Source organism: Cydia fagiglandana, chromosome 8, assembly GCF_963556715.1.
Source record: "Cydia fagiglandana chromosome 8, ilCydFagi1.1, whole genome shotgun sequence".
Classification (NCBI taxonomy): domain Eukaryota; kingdom Metazoa; phylum Arthropoda; class Insecta; order Lepidoptera; family Tortricidae; genus Cydia; species Cydia fagiglandana.
In genome coordinates, this window is record NC_085939.1 from 14,925,117 (window position 1) to 14,950,774 (window position 25,658).

The window sequence follows — 25,658 nt, forward strand, 5'->3', positions numbered from 1 at the left end:
AAAATTTTTTCTGCTTATTGTTGACTTACGTTGCTTATTATGTAACTATTTAAGAAGAATTATAATAGTCAGAGGCTACGTTATCGCGATTACGTGCCTTAAAGTTGATTTAAAAAAATATATTATATTACTTATAACATCAATCAAAAACCCAATGTGCATTTAAATGAACAAAAGATACGAAGGTGGAATTCAGTTTACTGTATTCATTTTTATTCACATATACCCAGAAAAAAATATAAAAAATCCAGCTCGAGTTTTTGTAAAAAAAAAATGTTTGAAGTGCGTGGGCAGTTACGACTTCACAATATTATGGCTCATATATTGCACACTGGGCGTTTAGCTGATCTTGCGTTTTTTTCTTGGGCGGCACGAGGTTATGGGCCGGGCCGTGTGATTTGCTGGTGTGAAAATAAATACTCAAGAACGATAAATATGGCTCACTTTCAATATAATTCTCTGTACAAAATAACTTATTTTAACTGTTTTAGGATGGGTGTATCTACTTATACACTTAATTACTTATGATATTATTGATATACATATAAGTATCCAGTTATAGCTATCGGAACAATTTAAACGCTTCATGTTAGGGTTCTAGAACTGAACCATAAAACGGCTACTAGGTACGTACTTGTCCACAACTCAGTGAACAGTCGTTGACGAATTGCTGGCAGCGTAATTTCATCTTTGCATCTCAAAAGATTATTAATTAATTAATGAATCATTAATGAATTAATTTTATTTATTCCAAAAATATTCCATATGTGATTAAAACATTTAAAACTAATTACATAATAAAATATAGGTAATGAAATTAAATTAAGACGGATATAAACACAAAAATTAATTAAATTAAATATATGGACCCGGGTCTCGGGTCACCCAGACCCCGATACGACAGACGATAAACAGGGAATAGTACTTTTAGGAATCACATTTTGTTTACTGGGCTATAACCGCGAAAATCGAAGTTCGCAAATTGCGGGCATTTTTCTCTGTCACTCTAATTACGCCTTCATTGGAGTAAAAGAGAAAGATTCCCGCAATTTGCGAATTTCGGTTTTCGCGGTAGCCCCTCTGTACAGAGGTTGGTGATTTCTATTTACGTAATTAAATTGAGCGCATCCTTACTTTTAACTAGGTCCCCAAAAATCCTTCTTCAATGTTGATTGGTTGAAGTGGGTGGCTTTGATAGGTACTTTATTGTATATCAGGAACAGATTGGAAGTAAATTAAAAAGATGGCTTCCGTCAAATTTATATGATGATTTCGGTTGACGTCCAGTCTGGCCTAGTGGGTGACCCTGCCTGTGAAGCCGATGGTCCTGGGTTTGAATCCCGGTAAGGGCACTTATTTTTGTGATACTTGTCATGGATGTTTCAATGTAGTAGTAGTAGTAGTAGTAGTAATCACTTTATTGTACACAACACAGGTTTACATAATATTCACAGAAATAAAGGTACAAAGGCGAACTTATCCCTGTAAGGGATCTCTTCCAGCTAACCAATGTATTTATGTATTTGTATATTATATATATCGTTGTCTGAGTACCCTAACACAAGCTTTCTTGAGCGTACCGTGGGACTTAGTCAATTTGTGTAAGGATATCCCTGTAATATTTATTTATATATTTCGGCAATAACAAAAATGTGCTCGCAAAGCATGACATTGTTCGGTAGTTGCTTTTAGTAAATAGCAGGTGTATTGTGGATGGCTTTATCCACGTGATAAAATAACCGTCATTATTTAACACTGTGACGGACATCGTTTTATCATGCTGTCACGTAGAGAAGAACGACCATCATATCCGTACAGGACTTTACTAATAGCCGCTATGGATTGCCGGGTGTTGGCTAAAGAATAGTTAAACATACTTATTTCAAATATTCATTCTTCACTAGTTGCATAAAGTCTATTTCAATAGAACTTGCTAACTATGTAAACAAACCGCCATATTGAAATTGTCTCTGAATGATCAATTTACTAGTGATGGGCAAGACTCATACTTACTACTTTACTAATGTCAAACCATATCGAATAATAAAATACCTACCAAAAGTAAAAAACAAGTAGTTACTTATTTTTAATTTGTTTAATCACGATCAGAAGACAAATTAGTACTTAAGAATAATTTATTGATGTATTTTATAACCGTGGCGATAGGTACAGAGCGTGGCGCGTTTGGTAGTGTGTAGCGGGTTTATATTACAAACTTTAGTCACAACACTACCCATCATAGACAATTGTAGAATTTAAAAGAAACAAAACCGCCATTCCATCAGTTCCTAATAACCTAACTTATGAAACCATTTTAAACTTTTAATTAAATATCCAAGATACAGTTACATATTTATGTATTTTACGGAACGGACCGTTTCAATAGTGTATAATTGTATATGTGTATGGTTTCCATGGTATTTGATGAGGTGGTGTGAAAATTCAAAGAGAAACAGTGATAAAACAAAATTAGGTTGTTTGTTTACATAGTTAGCAAGTTCTATTGGAATAGACTTTACATCATAAGCTGCATCATAAGCATACCTACGTGTGCTAAGTCGGGGCACCCTGTGCGTTATTTATAATTTGCGGAAAGTTTCCAAAAAGTTGAACAATGTTTTATTACTAGGATTTATAAAAAATAAAAGTACTTTTAGCGATTTGTTGAACACGATGTATTTACAATACTAACAATAATATTATTATAATTTTATTTAGTACATACAATTGAGTCTATACCTATAAACTAATAGGAACATTAAAAAGAACAATAATATTACCGTGAAAGTATAAAACTTAGCCCGTAACTTTACGTAACTTTGCCCACCGCGTCACTGTCCAGTAAAAGCGAAATAACTTAAAAGTAGTTACAGATACACTTTCTTCAGAAAGTAAACAAAGCACACAAAGCGGCAAAGGCAAAGTTATGTTAAAGCGCAAAGTTTTATATTTTTACGGTATAGACAAAGGATTACAAAAAAAAATCTAAGTTTTATACGAGAGCTAAGTAATGGGTGAACTTTCTGGTTTAAGTTAGTGGGATGTAAATAGGTCAACTCATATTAACTCGACTATAACATTCGTGTTACTTTAGATAGTGTTTTCAATCATTTAGTATAATAATAAGTTGTCGTATAAGACAATATATCACATATCATTAACCTTGTGCCGCCCACCATACAAAAGTAAGTAGCCAAGGAAATTAAAATCTTGTTGTTATTACAATTAGGTTTAATTTCATTTTATCGAAAATTTTACGAGACAAATGAAATGCTGCCTGTTACGTTGTTTTCAATTAAGGTCACCTAAGGTACGTTGGGCGGCACAAGGATAAAATACACTAAATGTGTGGGTACAGAATGCTACCAGAACTACCACGTCTTGCAGGGAATTGTTGAAAATTAACTATCCAACTGTAACTCTATAGTTTAATAACTAAATAAGGAATCCGTAAATCACAGAATACGGCAAATACGGTGAGCTTATTTTACTCCATAAATTGATGAGAAAACGTCTAACTTATTCTTCAGCTCAGATTCCTTGGATTTTCTCTTTAAATTTCTTTAAAATGGCTTTCAATTAATTCTTAGTCAATAACTAACAGTAAATTTCCAGTTATTTATCATTTCATTGGAACGGTTGGAACGTTTATAATTAATACTTTTTTTTGTTTGTTGAGTTTTATGTAACATGTTTAGTTATCCAGTCTTTGTGATAGAAAACGTTATTAAACAATGAGGAAACCGATGATCCGCATTCATGATCGCCCCGTTTCCCGCTCACAACACCCAACAGCAAATATTTCTTTTTCGACAATACCATTAATGGGCCCCCGGAGTCGCCATGACATATGTCCTCTCCATGGTCACCGATACTGCAAAACATGCTGTCGTCTTTATACGAGTACTGTTCTTTACATTTGTCATTGGACACGTAATTGACATTCGCTGCTTGTTTCACATTGGTCTCTTTTTTGCCGTTCATACCCCATCCAGCGATGATAATGTTTTCACCTTTTATATCTGCAACGTCTTCGGTCGGCAAGCATATGGGTCTGATGAAATCTATCAAAATAATCGCGTATTAAATTCTTATTTCCATTTGTTCTACTAAATTTTCACTTCAAAAATTTTGGCTGTAGCTACGATGCTATGATCAGATGTACCTAGCTGTGATGTAATTGTTGTATAGAAAATTGAAGTTTGATCGTGAATTTATTATGATAACTACCATTAGGTAAATACCTAGTTTTCTTTAAAGTTTTACTAACGGGAGTTCTGCAATGCTCACCTGTATATGGTATATCGGAGCTGAGTCTCAAGAGTGCCACATCGTTCTGCAAGTAGGTGTCGTTATAATCTTTGTGTATTATCACGTGCTCGACTTTCTTTACGATATTATGAATACATTCTTTTATCCCATTACTCGTGATACAATCCTCTGGGTAGGTATCAGTGTCATACTCGGCTAAGAAAACTTCAAGTCTGAAATTAAAAAGAAGTAATTTTAATTTATTTTTAGACTAGGCATTTATTATTTACAATTCACTAGCAATACAACTAGTTTCTTAAAAATAATACATGGAATAGAAAAAATAAAACAAAGTTTTATTTTTAGTTGATGAATTTATCTCATAACGCTAGCGCCAGTTAACGCATTAGTTTACGTTACATGACGTAACCAAAGGTTCCTTTTGGATATATTATCAAACCTGCTGTAAAATATAATTATGATATAAAAATATTCTAAGCAAATATTTGTAACCGTAAAAGTAAAAGCCAAATAACTTAAAAGTAGTTATACAGATACACTTTCTGAACAAAGTGTATCTGTAACTACTTATAAGTTACTTCGCTTTTACTGAACTGTGACGCGGCGGGCAAAGTTATGTTAAAGGGCAAAGTTTTATACTTTTACAGTACTTACTGCGAAATGTCTTTGAACGTGTTATACAGGCAGTGGGCGGCAGTGAGTACATATCGGGAGCTGACTATGGTTCCGCCGCAGTAGTCCGGGCTGTGCAGGCCCTTTAGGCGAGGGTTGATAGCCAGCCTCACCGTCCACGGCAGCTGATGCAAGTCCGTCGCCCGGCCGCCTGAAATACGTCAATAGATATGTTACATTAAGGTTATTTTAGGGCTTAACTCAACGTATTTTTTAGTCATTCGCGCGACATGTTTCGTAATGCCTTGTACGGTGTACGGCTACCACCAGTTTTGACAGTGACACATTCGCTCACGACTACGTAAATTACTTTCTATGGATATATATGTATATTTCGCTTACACCTATGGATATATATGTATATTTCGCTTACACTAATATGCGAATACAAGCGAGATGCATAGAAAGTAAGTTACGTAGAAGTGAGCGAATATAGCAATGTAACAACGATGGTAGCCGTATACTTAGGTCTCCATCATAGTGCAGTGTGGTGGTTAATTGAGATGAAATTCCAATTGTCATAAAATAATATCCAAAGAGAAAAATATGGATTACTTTTGTACACAGAAGCGGTAGTTCATTTTTCTCTTCATTGGACCTAAAAAAAACTAACCCAACAAAATGCTAGGAACAGTAAGCAATGAGTGGTCTCATATCGTAGAACCAACATAATGGTTAAGTTAAAAATACATACTTGCTGGGCTTATCGTTTTCGGCCTATAAGTATGAGTTCTCTATGGTGACAGTAATATTGATGAGCACTGCTAAATATATTATGGATTTATCCTACCTCTTATCATTTTGTGAGGCGGTTCGTCGCTGTCAGTTGACCGTCGGTTGCGTTCGTTCCAGGGTTCTGGCCAGAATGGACCATTAGGATAACCTAGATTTTGTTGATGAATCGGGAAGCCTGTAAGAATACAAATATATGTATTATTGTATTAATATAAATAAAACAGCTCCGATTTTTAGATACAGACATACAATACACAGTCTAAACCATCGAAGGCAGGACCTTGATATTTGAAATATACTGTTAAAATTTTGTATAATTCGCCTCAAAGTAATGTTTTGCCATTCAACCTCCATAAACGTACTTTTCAACGAAGCAAGAAAAAAGACATAAGTTCTTTATGAATTAGGTACCTACTAATACTATTAGTTCTATGACAAATTAATTGTCTTGAAGCACATTGTAATGACTTACGTGGCTCTTCCACACCGCAACACCCTGACTCAGGTGTCGGCAATCCCTTTAAATTTTTACACATTTTGTTCCTTCTATTGTTATTCGGGTTTCGCCTGGCGGGAAAACCGATTCTGCCTTGACCATTAGACGATGGCCAGGTAGGACGAATTGGACCAAGAGGTTCAATAGGACCAACTGGTCCCATAAGCTCCGGATTCGCTGGTTTTGCAAACCAATCAGGTATTATTTTTCGATTGAGAAAATGGCCGTGTTGATATCTTGGCATGAACTCCATTCGACCGACATCAAAGGTATTTAATGCATCGCCAAAGTCATCAGAACCAAAGTCTGAATATGTACTTTTATAGCGCTCAATATGGTTTACGTCTTGCAGGTATTTTTCTGCGCGAAAAACACTCCCTTGGACAACCAATATTTTGAACAGCAATGCTGCTTTGATGAGCCCGGACATGATTACGAAAATCACTTATTGGGCACCGGAGTCGTACTGACAGGGTGATGAATAATTGTCGTCTTAAGTAGGACTAGTCGCATGCGTATTGTTTTGTTACTGTTACGTTATTTGAAAGTTTTCCTTATAAGCCATAATTCCCGGGCGCATTTTACGTTGTAAGGTAGATATAACGTTTACATTTACGTAATTTACATTTGGTTTCGAAGACAACTACAATCCTTATATATTTTGGGGGAATATATATTTATTCTTTATTGGGCAATAAGTAACTTAAAAATAGATTCTTATAAGATGTGCCCCCGTTTGTTGATTATGTAACAATGTCTGTGCATACTACTGCATCTGAGCGCCGGGTGCTACGTTCACATTCCCCGTTCACATACGGTCAGCGAACAGCGATTAAAATGCGGGACACACCTCCTTGCGTCGATAGTCGATACTTCAATTTTATTTCGGTTACCCATCAAGGCATCAGTTCCTTGTACCCGAGAATAATGTGCAATTTTACGGTAATGCTGTAGCACGGCCTGTCCCGTAGAATTTCATTTCGTGTAGGCATTAGGTTTCTTTTACGAGACAACGGTAGACAATTTCGTGGAATACTTCTGTTCTGGTTTTCGGCTTAACTTTACCGGCTCGGGAGCTAAAGAGCTAAATAGGCTTTTTGTTAGGGGCTTAGTAAGGTTGTTAGCCCCAAGAGTCTAGGCTCTTAAATAGAACTAGGCTCGGGGGCTAAATAGCTAAATGGGATTTTAGCCTTTTAGGCGTCAAGGGATCAGGCGAGCCCTAAAAAAAGAGCTAAAAGGCTCGAGTCCTTTGGATCACTACTTGTGCCGCACAGTGCCGCACACTGGTCCAATCCCGCCTGTAATATCATAATGTCCCCTATATCGTACATATAAACATTTGCCATGAGAAATTGTCAGGAACTCGGTTACTGCCGTATGAAGTCTTTGCATTGCTATTCATTCAAAATATTTATATTTATGTGAACGACAAGGTAAGTTCTTTTCATCCATTTTAAATAGAAGGCAAATCTTCCATTCAGCCTCGGAATATATTTTCTACCATTTATCACACTATGCAGCATCCCCAAGGGCAGCCCCTTGCCCGTGTCATGGGACGCACGCAGGTTGGAATCTAAAAAGGGGCCATTCAACAACAACTGTCAGATATCGCATCTACGTCATATCAACACTAGATTTTTTTGCATATTGATTATATCAAGTGTTGATTCCATAATATAATTTGGTACCACCAAAACTCAACTCTATACTCGGAGTGGTTTGGTTTGGTTACCACCTAACTTTGGATTGCTAATGTCTAATTTTGACATTACTTATCCGAAAAATTATGATTTTTCGCCCATCAACGGGAGATCAACACGATACGTCAAACGTCGCTTGTCGAATAGGGGTCATGAACTCTTAGACTTCAGAGTTCAGAATAAAACACAGGAATAGCAGTATACTTAGCGTGTACTGGTCGGTTACAGACTGACTTAACTAACAAGTTTTAAAACACAGACAAAACTCTCTGCTAGGAATACGGTAATTTTACTCCATGTTCGAGTCGAAAGTGTCTTTGTGTGACGTCCGTGTCTTTGAACGGACCAATCACGGTACCGGACTTCGCTCACCTCGTCCCGCGCACCCCCGCATTTTTGGCATCATCAGTTGCATGAAATAATTGCTCTAAACTCGGTCTAGAGTATTCCTAGTCTATGTTTTAAAACTACCCTTTATTATATAAACACTACATCGCTATAATTGAATTTCGGCAGACGGTAACATGCTCTCTATGATTATTATTATAGCAAGAGATTTTATTTTTGAACGGGTAAAATTAACAAATTCCAGATTCCAGACTGAAATATTGAAATCTAAATTTGAAGGATAAGTATCGTTATCGTCGAAAATTGAGAACGATGATCGGTTGAAAGCATAATACAGATTCCAAGAGAGTTTTGAATTTACAAAAGCACAGACACGTAGGAAGGTAGCGTCAAAAGGATTATTGAGACTATTTGGTATAGCTATCTTTAACCAAAAGGAAATAAATAACACCATGGACTTTCCCTGAATTAGTAGAAGTGGATTTCAATAGAATTTTCGAATAATGTAAACAAACCAATTTACCTTAATTTCTATGTTATCTCGCACTTTATAAGGAGAACCATGATATTGGGCCGGATTCGGATTTTGAAATAGACATCTATTAGACATCTTTTAGACATCACCGAGATACGATACCGATATGTTTAAGAGCCAACAGGAGTAGTCATTTCTCCATACAAACGTAGTCCTCGTTTTCCTCCGTGGTTTTTGAAGCTAGAGCAATGATTTTTTCAACACAGATTAATATTGTCAATATCTGTGTCGGACCGTTTTGCTTTTTTTGATATTTTTGTTTTTTAAGGCGCTAGAGCCCTTCAAAAATGGCCAAAATGGCCTAATTGACTATGCCGCAATGAGAGGCGTGGTATTCAAAACTGATATCAATTAGCCAAAAAAGCAAAACGGTCCGACACAGATAATTTCATAATCATTTAGATTTCCAAATTTGGATACGATTGGTTAAGTTTTGGAGGAGGAAAAAGAGGAGTAAAAACCTCGATTTTTGTCATTTTTACGCAGGATTTTTCGCCTCAGCTGCAGTTGTCCCTATCGCACTAATTTTAGGGGCGGAGTCAAGTTTCTAAATACGTACACAGCCAGAAAAGTGATGGGCAATAGTCGACATTTAATGTCGATAATCTAGTGATTTAAGAAGTTATCGATAAACCGTCTTGTGTGAAAATATCTAGATCCTCCTAAGACACAAGGGGTTTTGCGTTGAGAGTACCTATGTAACTACAAAAATGTGTGGGAGGGAACACATTTTTGTAGTTACATAGGTACAATCTATTTTGAACTTTTTGATTCTAATATTTCAAATTAGAAATCAAAATCAAAAATATTTTATTGCATGGTTATGGGTTTACAAAATTTTTAGGTACAGTCACGCTCCGTAATTGTCGAGCAATTTAAGGTCCTAGCTAGGGAATGCAATCTCGCACCAAGATTGGCGATTCGAGATCTCGCACGAAAAATCCGAATCGAGATTGGGTGTTTCGAGATCTCGACAGTCAGATTTTCGGGATCGAGATTAATATCTCGACGAGATCGAATTTTACAAAGTAACTAAAAATACTAATACTAGCGAACACCAGCCATTTTGCGCAAACCTAAAGGTGTGATATTCTGATATTCCTATAGTCTATAGGCAAATTAAACAAAAGTCGTCACCTTCATGATTTTCGTCGACATCTCTTCTAAATACTAGGGATGTACCGACTAGTCGCCGACTAGTCGGGAAAGCCGACTATCCGGCCACATTTGTAGTCGGCGATTAGTCGGCGACTAGTCGGCAAAAATGGCCGATTAGTCGGCACTTTATTAGTGAAAGAAAAACAGAAAAAATGAAACCAACAGTCAATATTTAGCATATTATGTCTATTTTACCAAAATACCTATTCAGGGTGTGAAAACTTTTGTTCATATAATTGACCGTTTGATCGTTATCGTATGGTGGTGGTGGCTGGTCGATCTCAACTGATTCTCGTGTAATTTCATGGCCAAGTTCTATACTTAAAGGATTTTATTATAATTCAGTTTTTATTAATGTTATTGCAAATTTTAGAGACTTATAAACAGGGCACGTTGCTCGTAAAAACGCTGACCACAGGGGATAGGTTCTTAACTGGCGACTACGTACGAGAAATAGAGCCTTGGAAATAACTCCTACAAGTTGTACCTACTGACGATCTGCTCAGGATCGCAAAATAAAAGAAAGACAGAAATTGAACGAGGATTCCTGTGATAGGTCTTTGAACCTGTAGAGAACACCTTTTAGCCAAGCTAATATATGAATTGCGCAACCAAAAGAGCAAAACTATTGTTTTTCACCTAAACTTATACGAAACTAATAATCTGGCCGACTAGCCGACTAGTCGGCCGACTAATCGGCCATTCGAGCGCCGATTAGTCGGCTAGTCGGCTAGTCGGCCAAATCAATAGTCGGTACATCACTACTAAATACCTAAAACTGGTATGGACGTGTTCCTCGTGGTCTTCAGAATATGAATAAACCGGTTTTTATTTTATGGAGGGGGGGGACGTGTCGAAAAAAAGGAAGGAAAAAGTGGGCGGCCGACCAGCATTGATATTTGTTCACGTCTTTAGTCCTATGGGACCGATCGGTTCGTGTGAGATGTCGTTTGAAAGAGTATTAAACGTGCAATTATTGTTTTATAATAACCGTAGTCATGACTGTAGTCATTTACAAAATATTTAAAATATATGATTTTTTACCGTGCATGGATGGCATAAGTACTGACAAAACATGCGTCTAACTCAATAAATTATAACTTTACCGCAATTAATGTTATTATAAAATATACGAAAAATTTCATTAGCTTTCCAAAAACATAAGTTTTATTGATGTATGATATTATACATATAACAAAGTAATGATGAATTTTGTTCCGTCACGTAAATGGCGGGCGACCGACCTCAACTGATCATTATTTCTCGGGTTCTATTTTACTGATCAATTGGTGATGCATACCATTAGAAAGAATATTAAACATACTATAATTGGTTTCTAATAACCGTAGTCATAACTGTAGTCATTTACAAAATCATTGAAAATATGTATATGATTTCTCGATCAATTATTTTACAATGCGCCCGCTATGAAGCTAGGAATATCAAAGAATGCATTGCTCTGATGGATCTGCCGTCTCTTTCATAAGGAAGATCGTGATATGCGTGGGTTAATATTAGATCAGGAAATGGTGGCGTTTCATGATACGCCAAGGATTACGATTTTACCATATGCCGCCGGCATACTACTTATTTAAGGTACCTCATGTTATATTTTGAAAATAACAACAACAAATTAAATATTTAACATAAAAACAATTTTAATTTTTACTTTACTTCTATGAAATGCTATCGATGTTAAACCACTATTTACCTTTACTTAGAAACTGCGTAACAATAATAGAGCTAAAGCCGGACACATAATAACACTGCCTGAACAACATGAATCTAAGGTCATATATTACTTAAAACAAAGTATTTCACTTTTAGTCTTGTTCGAGATCTCGAATATATTAATCGAGATATCGACCGAGATTGCATATATCGAGATTTCCTGTCAACTAGGTTAAATTTCGAAAATACGTGCGAGATCTAGCGAGATCTCGAAATTGCGAGATCTAGATAGCATTCCCTAGTCCTAGCTGAATTGGTTGTTTCATACACTTACTCTTACTCTATAGAATTTCCAATCCTGCCTTACAAAGACGTTAATATTTATATTTGTCATGTCTATACTTCGTTTCTGAGCATTATTGAAAAAAAAATACTTACTTGATACTAGTATTAACCACTAAGTACATAAATAGGGTAATTCGCCAGTAACAGGCCACTATTAGTAACTGGCCACGCCAAACAAAAAATGAATTCTATTCACCTATAAATAGAATTCATTTTAGTATAAGGTGGCCAGTTATTGAAACCTTATACCTACTAAAATGAATTCTGTATAGAGGTGAATAGAATTCATTTTTAGTTTAGGGCGGCCAGTTACTGGCGAATTACCCTATTCGATATCGAGTTCCGTAAACGTAAGCCGGGTAAGTAAAAAAGTTCAATCGCAATAGGGTAATTCGTCAGTGGCCACCCCAAACCAAAAATGAATTATATTCACCTATAAATAGAATTAGTATTAGTATAAAGTGGCCAGTTATTGAAGTTATTGAAACCTTATACTAAAATGAATTCTGTTTATAGGTGAATAGGATTCATTTTTAGTTTAGGGCGGCCAGTTATTAAAAGTGGCCAGTTACTGGCGAATTACACTACTTAGTAGTAGCAGTAACAAAAAGTGGCAATGCAAATTGCAATCAGTGAGGTGCGCGCCAGCGCGAGTACGGGCGCACCGCACGCGTCTGTGTGCGTGCATTACACATACAAATACAGTCTCTCACGCCGCGGTTACGCCCCGTCAGAGCGACGGGTATATTCAGCTTGAAATCTCAAAATTGACTTTTAGCTCAGCTCCCGTTTCGTCTTAAGATCTAACCTGTCAAATTTGACATTTGCGCGATTCTGGAGATACTCTTGAACGATTTCCACAGGATATGACTTAGAGATCCAATTCACATCTAATAGATATCTTACTCTATCTAACGTAAAAAGTGACATTGGTTGCCCGAATTGCGCTGCAAAAGAGAACTACATAGTTGATATCTAAACTATAACGTATCTATAATGGATCTAGTACGTGTCGTCTCTTGTGAATATCTTGAAGTTCGAATACGGCAGCTTGTCAACAGGTTTATAAATTCTCTTCTTTTTACATCGATTTCTAGTTAAAATATAAGTAGGTATGTTAATTATTAATATTCCAGTAAAAATAACCTTCGTAAAAATTAAGATTCTTCAGTTCAGCCTTCCGCAGGAGACAACCGCGTCTTCGTACGATTGTAGTCCGCCTTTTCCTCTTTGGATTTTGACATTCTGGAAAATATTATTACAAAATGGTATCTATACCTACGTTGTAGTTATAGCTCGAGTAAAACATTAAATTACAGTTTATTATTAACAAATAAACTGATCTCCCAGAACATGTCCTCTCATTGCGCGGCGGCCGTGAGGCAACCATTTTTTATTGCACTTTTTAGGGTTCCGTATCCAAAAGGTAAAAATCGGAACCTAGTACTAAGACTCCACTGTCCGTCCGTTTGTCTGTCTGTCTGTGTGGCACCAGTTCTGTATATCGTATAATATGTATATCTCATGAGCCGTGATAGCTAGACAGTTGAAATGTTAACAGATGACGTATTTCTGTTGCAACAAATACTAAAAACAGAATAAAACAAATGTGATTTTTTGCGTAATGGTAAAGAACCCTTCGTGCGTGAGTCCGACTCGCACTTGGCTGGTTTTTAGGGTTCCGTGCCTCAAAAGGAAAAAAAACGGAACCCTTATAGGATCACTCGTGCGTCTGTCTGTCTGTCTGTCTGTCTGTCCGTCTGTCACAGCCTATTTTCTCCGAAACTAGTGGACCAATTAAGTTGAAATTTGGTACACATATGTAAGTTTGTGACCCAAAGACGGACATGTAACGTAAACAAATGAATTTTAAACATGGCGGCCACTTTTGGGGGGTAAATTAGAAAATCAAAAAATAAAGTTTTTCAAACTATGTCGTGTTACATATCAAATGAAAGAGCTCAATGTGAGAATCTCAAACATATTTTTTTTATAATTTTAGAATAAACAGTTTAGAAGTAATTCAAGAAAATAGGCAAAAAATTACCATTCCCCCCCCCCTTTATCTCCGAAACTACTGGGTCTAATTTTTTTTTTTAATATATTAAATAGGTCTTTACCTATAGATGACAGGAAAATCTATTAGAAATATGTAGTCAAGCGTGAGTCGGACCAATTACTTAGTTTTTGATCCGACCCCTACGGGTTTTTTAAAGGCAATTCACTCGCGTTTCACATATATAAAACAATATTTTGTTAAAAATTTTGTAATGTACGGAACCCTTGGAACGCGAGTCCGACTCGCACTTGTTTATTCATAATTCAAGTTTGGGATGAAGTGCAAAAAAGGCACCAAGTATAAAATCTTGGGTCAATGTCTTGATATTGAATGACGAAGGTTGTTTAGGCATGTATGATATTAAATTTTACAGTACATCTAGTCACTAGATTTTAGTGCACCGATTTTCGACACCGGTGCTACAATACGCATATTACGTAACTACGTCAAAAATTTAAAGGACCATTAGTACTGTAAAACTTTATACGATACAAGTGCGAACTCGTGTCGATTTAAAACGCTCCCTTTTCGGTCGTGTTTTAAAATTCGCTACTCGTTGCGAATTTCTTATTTTTCGTACTTGTTCGTAAATAACTATTAATAGGTATTGATAAGAGTGCAAGTCGGTTCTTTTTTGCCGCACTTTTAGTGTTAAAACCATGGAACTTTTGTAACACCCAACGCAATTATAACATGCGTGTCATGTCAAGTAAACACATGCTAGTATTAAATAACATAACATCATTAATAGTTATAACATAACATCATGTATAGTTATTTAACTACTGTGATTTATCACAGAGTACACAATTTAGATACAGATATGCCACGTTTAATTTAGCATTGACCTAATTTTCCATGTCATTGATTTAGCTCGCCTTTGTAGCGTATTCAACAGAGTGATTTTTACATACAAGAGATAGGTAATATACAGGGCGTCCCACGGCTATGCCACATGGAGGGAAAGTACCCTAAATATTGTAGATGGAACATTTTACTGAAAGAAGACATTATTTTAATTTAAAAAACAATTTAAACTGCATTCATAGATTTTTAAATAATTACATGGTTGAACCGGGAATCGAACCCGCCGCACGAGAAAAAAAATCATCCTGTAGCTTTATCATACCGATCGAAAGGCTTGATCATAAGGATTATTTTTTGCTAAATAACATAGTGTCGGAAATAAAAGGAAGCCCATGATATTTAACATTTTTAATTCAAAATTAATCAATTTAATTTATCAAATGCTCAAAATGTAGTCTCATTCTGTTGAATACAAAGCCGCACTCTTTTGATTATTTCGCTAAATTTCACATCAAATGTTAAAATTCATGGTCTTCCTTTTGTTTCTGACACTATGTTCTTTAGCAAAAACTAATCCTTATGATCAAGCCTTTCGATCGGTATGATAAAGCTACAGATGATTTTTTTTCTCGTGTGGCGGGTTCGATTCCCGGTTCAACCATGTAATTATTTAAAAATCTATGTATGCAGTTTAAATTGTTTTTTAAATTAAAATAATGTCTTCTTTCAGTAAAATGTTCCATCTACAATATTTAGGGTACTTTCCCTCCATGTGGCATAGCTGTGGGACGCCCTGTATATTGGTAAAACACCAATGATGTCCTCTTTTGTTTGTGCAATTTATTGTTTTAGTTTTTTTATCAACAGCCATTATTAAAATTGCATGTATTTTTGTAGCTTCTCATGATTATTTATTTTACATTTGGTTTATTTTTTTAACTTACTTTTTGCCATTTTATCAGATTATAAAATAGATATGAATTGATATGCATATTACTTAACTAATGTTAACTATGGAAGCCTACATTAGCATCTTAAGGTAACATATTATCGTCTTGAGAGTGGCGCATCTAATATAGTATAATTTCATCTGTGCTAACCAGCCAGTGAAGGTTGGCGGCAATGCGAAGGCCAATGAAAGGGAACTGTAGGTAGTGACCAGTTATACCAGACCTATCAAACGTCATTATACGACTCTACGGCTTTGGAATAGAGGCGATTTTCCATGAATAACATTTCGTAATACTGGCCACTTCATCTCAAGAGTTCAAACAAACTGCAGTGTTGTGCTTAATGTATGAATTAAGCAGGCGACAGATACACACGTTTGTTTGATAAATTAAAGTTTCCGCACTTTTCCCAGTGACTTCCAGTGGATTGTGAATTTTAGTGCGTGAATATAGTGAGGTGGAGAATGTGAGTTATTTTTTTAATGTTATTAAATAAATTATATACCTAGTTATACTTGCGATTGTTGCCAAAACTCAAGGGTAAGGGTGATTTCTTTTATTTGTACAATTTATTGGGTATATTATAAAGTTTTATCAACACAAATAATAAAATAACGTTGCATGTATTTTTGTAACTTTTCATGAGTATTTACATTAAGTTTATTTTTATTAACTTAGGTACCTACTTTCTGCTAAATTATGCAGATTATAGATATGAATTAATATACATATTAATATAATAAATTAAACATAGGACGAAACATTCAACTTTAATAATATTTTATTTTAATTATTTATTTAATATTTTTTATGAATATTGCCGTTGAAAAAAGATAGAATCATTATTATTAACAATATCTTTTGATTGACGTTAATTTAGGTATTTATGGAATGTCGACAAGAAATTTATTTCTTAATTAATATCCTCTAAAATAAATTACTTATCTTGTGAACGGCATTTTTTGGCATACCGCAATAATGGTACCTAAAACATAAATAAAATTACCCATCAATGACACTAATTGTAGACTGGATATGCAAAAACGGGTATATAAACTATTTTAAGTAACCATTTTTGCGGTCATTGTAGAGGTCCTTAACGGAAGCCTTTATCCAGTTGAGGACGTTTATTGCCTGATAATACGAGTAATTATGATGATGATGACAACTTTATAGAATTACAGCATTAGTAAAATTCTACTTTATTTCTAGTACTGCCTCGTATTTTAATCTGACGATCATTATGAAATATGTATGTATGTTTAGCCAAAATTGATATACCTATATGATATGTAGACAATCTTAACTTTATAGATAGAACATACTGCATAATAACGAACAAAATAAAATAAATAAACTAAACATTAATATTAAAACTAAACTTTAACTTCTTCTTCTTTAAGTTCTTAGATTTATTTTAGTTTATAATTTGTATGTTTAATCTATTGCAATCTAAATGTTTATAATAAATGTATATATATTTATTTTTATAAAATAAATGTTTACTGCAGCGCCCCCTGGTGAGATGTCACCGTAACACCTATCTAAGAACATCCTTATAAGGATTAAATAAAAAAAAAGAACTTAAAGTAAACTTATAAATAAATCACGCTTCCCTGGTCACCTTCATGCGTCATGGTGCCCAAAAGGCTGACAGCGTTACCTTGGGTGGGCAGGTTTATCCTCTGGCCGAGGTAGCTGCTAGCTCTCCGGTCACCTGACTTGAGGTGTCAATAAGGCGCTGGGAAATTTTTTTTACACATTAAAATCTAACTAGGTACCAGGTTTTTAAATGATTCATTTATTATACCTACTTTTTCTTTGTCATTTCACGAGCATTTTTTATTAGTACTAAGAAATTTATGAATGGGTTTTTTTCTTGGTTACTCACGCTAAACTGCAAGGATTTCTTTAATTATTAGGTATTATACGTGTTTTTGGTGCAATAAAGAATATAATCCAGTACAGCTAGAGTTAGACCAAGACAAGTCTGCAACGATTTTGATAGCACACGCAGTGCAAGTGTTATTTTAAACGTCAAACTACTATGGAATTATGACGTATAAATAACACCGCGTATCCTATCAAAATCCTTGCAGACTTTTCTTGGTCTAAAGGGGCCCACTGATTACAAATTCACCGTACGATTAGCCTGTTAGACGCAAAATTTGACAGCTCCGCACAACGGACATATGACAGACAATCACAAAACACAAACACCATATCCCGACTAGAACAATTACACACCCGAAAACAACGTGTATACCGTTAGCGCCGCGTTTCCAGGAACATAACAGTATTAAAAAACCGGGCAAGTGCGAGTCTGACTCGCGCACGAAGGGTTCCGTACCATAAAGCAAAAAAAAAAAAAAAAAACAAGCAAAAACAAAACGGTCACCCATCCAAGTACTGACCCCTCCCGACGTTGCTTAACTTTGGTCAAAAATCACGTTTGTTGTATGGGAGCCCCATTTAAATCTTTATTTTATTCTGTTTTTAGTATTTGTTGTTATAGCGGCAACAGAAATACATCATCTGTGAAAATTTCAACTGTCTAGCTATCACGGTTCGTGAGATACAGCCTGGTGACAGACGGACGGACGGACGGACGGACGGACGGACGGACGGACGGACAGCGAAGTCTTAGTAATAGGGTCCCGTTTTACCCTTTGGGTACGGAACCCTAAAAAAGGTCGATATCATATCATCCGGCGGACTGGTAAGGTAAGGTGAGCCCCTTAACTCTACCACCAGTTTGGCACTGACATTAAACGCTAGTGTGAACGTAACTTACTTTCTATGCATCTCGCTCGCATACTGATAGGTAGGTATATTATGTCAGTGTTTATGACACTGTCAGTGACTCGTGGTACGGGTAGGTGCAGATATCTACAAATGTTTTATACGAGGTTTCTCTAATTTTTGTATACATCTTACAGCTAACTATAAAGAATATTTTTACCGGTATTCGTACCATACATAATTGACATAAGTAATTAACATATAAATAAAAACTTTCAACACATTTTACTATGGGGCCAAATCCGGTATCTCGAAAAAAATTGTTAGAAAATGCCGGGAACGGGGACGGAAGTCTATAGGTGACAATGCATTTCTAACGACAGCTGCACTACTACTGTTGCGACGTTACTGTCATTCATTGTCTTGTCATTCGTTTTACTATAGAAACTGACGATAACATCGACGTGTCGGAGCAGTAGTGGCAGAGGGCCTACCTCAAACCACGTTCGACGTGTTGCCTGTCAGTCGCACTTGTAAACTCTTACGTAAGCGTGACAGGGTGGCCCTCAGTAGTGCAGCTACGGTCAGAAATGGAATGTTACCTTATGTCGCCGCGAGATACTGGGCCCGTTTCAAATTTTGAAATAGACATCTATTAGATATCTTTTAGTAATCACCAAGATACGATAACGATATGTTTAAGATCTAACCTGTCAAATTTGACATTTGCGCGATTCTGGAGATAGGTACTCTTGAACGTTTTCCACAGGATATGATTTAGAGATCCTTCACATCTAATAGATAATCTTACTCTATCTAACGTAAAAGTAACATTGGTTACCTGAATTGCGCTGCAAAAGAGAACTAGTTGATATCTAAACTATAACGTATCTAGAATGGATCTAGTACGTGTCGTCTCTTGTGAATATCTTGAAGTTCGAATACGGGAGACTGTCGCTCCAATCATGTACTAGGCCTACAGCGATTATTCCGCAAGTGGGCCTCCTGTTTTGTTTTCTGCGGCGCGTGGCCTTTTATGTGGCACAAGGCTCGCACGCTCGATGGGTAATGATCAATAAAAACTAACTACCCACAGACAAAACATCCTCCAGACTGAGCATAGTCGCGCTACGCCCTCTGCTCATACGGTAATTTTATTCCATGTTCGAGTCGAAAGTGTCTTTGTGTGACGTCCGTGTCTTTGAACGGACCAATCACGGCACGGGACTTCGCTCACCTCGTCCCGCGTACCCCCGCATTTTTGGCATCATCGGTTGCATGAAATAATTGCTCTAAACTCGGTCTAGAGGATTCCTAGTCTATGTAACTACCTATAAGTATTTTTAAAGTGGTTTTTATATTGGACGCGAATCCGCTCGACGCACGAGGTATTTTTATTGAATTCCGTTAACATAGGCCGCACAGAGTACATTTAACGAAGCTGCTTAGCATAATATTACTACTGCATGAGTACTGCAATTGAAGTGAAATATTTAAAAATGCAGACGAGTGTGTAGGGACAGTCTCGGAGATAATACTACCAAAACATGATTGTCTATTTAAAAAATATTCAGTACGAAATGCATGCATAGGTACTTGGAAAAATTCGAACTATGCCGCCGTAACCCCGGTGGCTGAATGCCGTGATAGCAGAGGACGCTGGTTCGATTCCAGCCTGAGGCACTGGAGCCCTTGGTTACTTTTTCTTAGTAGGTTAACTATATGATATTTATTTCAGTTTATAATGAAATGCTCCGACTACCGCTATAGTAAAATAGGCGACAGACATGACTATACGCGTAATCTAATGCTAGTGTACAGTCACCTGCAATATGCTACACAACGAAGGCCGCAAAAATATCTGACACGATCATATTTGTAGAGCCATAAGAGTGTGTCACATATTTTTGCGGCCGTCGAAGTGTAACATATTATTGCAGGTACTGTACACGTTATTAATTATCTACAAACTTTAAAAGAGTTAAAAAAAATCGAGAAATTGACTTAATTTTAAGTCTGGGTACCCTACCCTTAAAATTATCGGAGTCCATTAAACACGCTGTCACGCTCACACACCGGAGCGTCGCGTCGCGACACACATCCAACTCTGTACGGATAAGATGGTCGTTCTTGTCTACGCGACAGTATGATAAAACGATGGCCGTCACTTTTTATTCCGCGATGTTAAAAATTGACAGCTATTTTATCACGTGGATAAAGATGGATAAAGCCATCCATAATAAGCCGGCCGGCGGCACTGCTTCACTACTTTTTTTATCGCGCGCATAAGTTTGTTTCATAGAATAAAAGCGGTGGCACGCTCGGTTGACTCTCGGAAATCCCACCGTAGTAAAAATTGTGTCCAGAGAACAGTTACCTTGTGAAACAATAGGTACCTATATGAAAATTTTCACATGTTGTTTCACTTTTTGTAGTGTTTTAAAACGCGAAGTTTTTATTTTAAATTCAAGTTGTCGAATTTGATCGAATTTCTAGGTAACAATAAAAAATGTTGACAACAAATTATAGGTAATAAAATAACTGTAATAAGAACAAATTATTATGTGCAGAATTCTCACTGAGAGGGGGCTAAAGCAAAATTGTTGTTTTTATTTTGAATGTTTACACGTTTTAATCAAGGCCTTAATGTCATAAAAATTCTTTCCTCGTAACTAGAATAGGTATACAGGGTGTTTGGTACATCGTTTGCCAAATTAAAACGGCAGATAGGTTGAGTCATTTACTATCTTCTCAGGAATAGAAATTTTAAACTTGGTGCAAAATTTTTTTTTCACTTCTATGACAGTTTTTCGAAAATTCAAATTTTTACTTGCGTAGTAGTAAAAAAAAACCATGGCCAATTTTGTTTTTCTAGGCATGAGAAGATAGCAAATGACTCAAGCTATCTGCCGTTTTAATTTGGCAAACGATGTACCAAACACCCTGTATTTATTACAGAAATAGACTCCAACAAAAACCTTAAAAGGTTAAGTTTGGCTCGATAGAATATAAAATCACGACTACCTACATTTGTATAATTTCCATTTAGTTTCAGTTTCAGTTCCTTGCGTACCAGAGAAGTATAATTTTAGCATAAAAGCTAGTAAGTACTACCGGGTGTGGCCTGTAAGGGCCACCCCACATTTAGCGTCTTTCGAGCGTCGGCGTCTACAACTCTATGGCCGCTGCTCGACGCAACGTCGACGCAACTGCGCAGCGACGTCATTTTCCATAGCGCTGACCAAACGCCGACGCTCGAAAGACGCTAAATGTGGGGTGGCCTTAACATGAAAAAAATTAGTAGGCTATACTCCTCATACGGACCAACATTTGTTCAGCGACTTTTAAAAATAAGTTGTGGTTTGATTTTTAATACTTACACTTTAAAGTTTATTCTACCTATTGCGAATTTTGTTATGTTTAAGGCGTGACAAGCGACGTCAATCACAATGATATTGCGTGGCGATGGCGTACATTGAAGATAACGCAGCGACGTCATTTTCCATAGCGCTGACCAAACGCCGACGCTCGAAAGACGCTAAATGTGGGGTGGCCTTAACATGAAAAAAATTAGTAGGCTATACTCCTCATACGGACCAACATTTGTTCAGCGACTTTTAAAAATAAGTTGTGGTTTGATTTTTAATACTTACACTTTAAAGTTTATTCTACCTATTGCGAATTTTGTTATGTTTAAGGCGTGACAAGCGACGTCAATCACAATGATATTGCGTGGCGATGGCGTACATTGAAGATAATGTTTATTTTGTATGAAAAATAGGGAGTCTAAATACTTCATAATTTTTAAAAGTTGTTGAACAAAAGTGTCACCGTTTGATGAGTACAATCTATGGTATATTTATTTGCTCGTGTTACAGGCCACACCCGGTATAAGATCTTTTAACAAAAACAAATAAACATTTTATTACGTCGAGATATTAACATGATTATTGCCTACTTTTAGGTCGAAAGCACCTACTTCAGTTATACTCGTACTTACATGCTCGAACGAGTAGATCGAGTTACTTGTTACAAGCATCATATAATGACATGTTATTGAGTGATTCCTGTAATAAGTAATAAATAATATGTAATAAGTCCCTTTTTTAGGGTTCCGTACCCAAAGGGTAAAACGGGACCCTATTACTAAGACTTCGCTGTCCGTCGTCCGTCCGTCCGTCCGTCTGTCAGCAGGTTGTATCTCACGAACCGTGATAGCTAGACAGTTGAAATTTTCACAGATGATGTATTTCTGTTGCCGCTATAACAACAAATACTAAAAACAGAATAAAATAAAGATTTAAATGGGGCTCCCATACAACAAACGTGATTTTTGATCAAAGTTAAGCAACGTCGGGAGGGGTCAGTACTTGGATGGGTGACCGTTTTTTTTTTTGCTTTTTTTTGTTTTTTTTTGCATTATGGTACGGAACCGTTCGTGCGCGAGTCCGACTCGCACTTGCCCGGTTTTTTCCTTAGATAAGTACCTATTTAAAAAGTTGTAGGCGTTATTATTGCGTAGTTGTAGGTACGTGTATCTCTCAGACACACTGGGATAGCAAAAATAAAGTAACTAACACAAAAACTTGCTTCTCAATCTAATTTTAAATGCTCTAAGCTATTACATTCTACACTTCAAATATTTTATGTATAAAGTTTAGGTTAAAGCTAAAATGTAGTATTGTTCCTAAAGTAAAAGGCAAAACTTCGTGTCTCATTTCTCACAACGTATTATATCTCAAGTTTTAGACGCATATTAAATTCTCAATTGCTTTCCGCTATGGGGTCATCCATTAATTACATCACACGTTTAGGGGGAGGGAGGGGGTCAAGAAAATGTGACATATTGTGACATGGGGGAGGGGGGAGACACAAACTTTGTGACGTCACTTTAACTTCATCAGTAACCGAAAATTTATTTAAATTATTTTATTCGCTGTACATTTAAATAACAAGTTTTTAAACGATAATCGTTTTTATTCGTTTAATTTTCTTTCCTAAACAGTTTTGGGTTATAAAATTATAAAAACCTAGAAATTCGTGTGACGTAATTAATGGATGACCCCTATCCACAAAAGCAAACATTTTACAAGTAAGAAATAAAGCTATGGAAAAAGATTAATGTGTAATAAATGCTTTTTGCCTCACGTATATACAGAATATAATGCCATGTCATTACTTATTAAAATCTGTATTGAAGCCAATTTGATTGGAAGTTATTTGTTTTCATAGCAACCCATGTATGGCGAATAAGGAAAATTCTTAAGAAATTACCTTTTTATCCGTATACAGTATACACGAATACACGTCGTATCAAATTACATCGGATTGCTTCCTTGAAGGGTTTTTGTTTCATCTCCATTTAATGGAAAATCATCTTTGCTCAGCAATTTATTTAATTGCAAAGTATTTCTACTGGAATACATTTTATGGTGATTAAATGAGGCATACGGCACAGTGCGAACAATGCTTATAAGATGACACAGCGATACCATACCGATCTAATCAAAAGTGACATTTCTTCAACCAAAACGTCACTTTTAACACTGACAGATCGGTATCGTATCGCTGTGACATCTTATATTTTATTTTACCCAATCAAAACTTTTATTGGCCAATTTTTTTAAATAGCGGAACATTGTTTTTATAATTCGGTACAGGGAGTGCGGTAAAGACAGGAGGCGGGTTAATGTACGCAATTTTTCGTGCTTTGCGTTCTTACTTTAGCATCTCACTTTATGTCTGGGTCACTCTTATAGGGTGGCCAAAAATTAAGTGCACTCCCGTTGCCAGGGTGGGTTTGGGATTATACTGAACAACTTTTACTATGGGACCAACGTCGAAATCGCGAAAACAAATGTTGCTGTTTCATACATTTTGGCTGGTTCATTTTCTATGGGAGGGTAATATTTTTTTCGCCATTTCGGGGTTGTTCCCATAATAAAAGTTGCTCAGTATAATCCCAAAACCTCCCTGGCTACGGGAATGCACTAATTTTTTAGCTACCGTGTATAAATGCGATATTTCCAAACCCACACACAATAAGTCGCTACGCAACATACGCCCTCGAGCTGAGTCGAAGCCATACTTACGGTAGTAATTAAAGACCGAATTAAATCTCTAAACTACGTTATCAGTCATTTAAACAATAAAGAACGGGTAAAAATGGGCAGTACAATCCCACAACGATTTTCAATCCATGTACAGTGGCGTTCAAAAGTGCATTAATAGATGTGGACCGTAATGCCTTAATATTACGGTTGAAACATGTTCATGCACATTTGAACGGCAGTATACAACGAAGTTCATAAGCAATATAAGCATAGTACAGATGTAGTGCATAATTATTTTCCATAGTATTTTCACGGAAACGTACGAACGTGTCTTGCTATTTCAGTCAGTCTCGGTACAAAAAGTACTGACGTTGACTGAAGTAGCATAACAAATACAAACGTTTTCGAGAGACTACGATGGAATATATTATGCACTACCTAAATCTGTATCCAATTGTTCATCTTATTGCGGAAACTTAAGGCCAAAAATGTATATTATGACTTTGACCGTACCTTACCTTAGTAGTCGGTACCTTGACTGAGCCAATTACAGCCTGGCAAAAAAAAAGTAGAAATTAAAAAGTGTCCATACTGCAGTGTCGTCCCTTTCAAATCAATTTATATAAGAAAACGGGACGACACTACATTGTCGCCACTTTTTAATTTATACTCATGAAATTTTAAAAATATTCAATAAACTTAGAGCCATTTCCCACTGACGTCCAGTTATTTGCGGGTACAGTTATTTGCAGGTAAAGTTTTTGCGGGGACGGTTTTTTACAGGATCCAGTTTATTGTAGTATGAATGCAGGATCCCGCAAACAGAATCCTCGTGTGGAAGTTACTATATACCTATACTACTAAAACGGGATCCTGCAAAAAACCGTACCCGCAAAAAACTGGACGTCAGTGGGAAACAGCTCTTAAACGACAAAAAAACACGAAAATCGGTTCAGGAAATACGATCTGTGGAGGAGAATACCCAGAAGAACAAAATTATTTTTCCCAAGATGAAACGGACAGTGTCCGCCGGACATGCTTTGCCACTCCTCCGCGCGTTATCGCTGCTCAACGCACTCCTGACATCAGCACCAGAGTGTGACTTGTTTGCGTGG

At 36.4% G+C, this 25,658-nt stretch overlaps 2 protein-coding genes and 1 long non-coding RNA gene across 3 annotated transcripts in view; 1 reads left to right on the plus strand and 2 right to left on the minus strand.

Moving 5' to 3' along the window:
- The window catches only part of LOC134666857 (uncharacterized), a 183,477-nt gene that overhangs the window by 11,153 nt on the left and 146,666 nt on the right, over window positions 1–25,658 (minus strand). The gene's annotated exons all lie outside the window — the stretch shown is intronic.
- Window positions 2,649–6,721, minus strand: LOC134667053 (CLIP domain-containing serine protease B9-like). The gene is made up of 5 exons (XM_063524353.1): window positions 6,152–6,721; window positions 5,735–5,854; window positions 4,927–5,095; window positions 4,291–4,484; window positions 2,649–4,064 (listed from the first exon to the last, which is right to left on the minus strand). Exons 1-5 carry the CDS (start codon window positions 6,603–6,605, stop codon window positions 3,682–3,684), a joined length of 1,320 nt encoding a protein of 439 aa, XP_063380423.1. The 5' UTR covers window positions 6,606–6,721; the 3' UTR covers window positions 2,649–3,681.
- The window catches only part of LOC134666698 (proton-coupled amino acid transporter-like protein pathetic), a 69,026-nt gene continuing 59,462 nt past the window's right edge, over window positions 16,095–25,658 (plus strand). The window contains exon 1 of the mRNA XM_063523930.1: window positions 16,095–16,214. The gene's annotated coding sequence lies outside the window, so the exon portion shown is untranslated. The remainder of the gene's footprint in view (window positions 16,215–25,658) is intronic.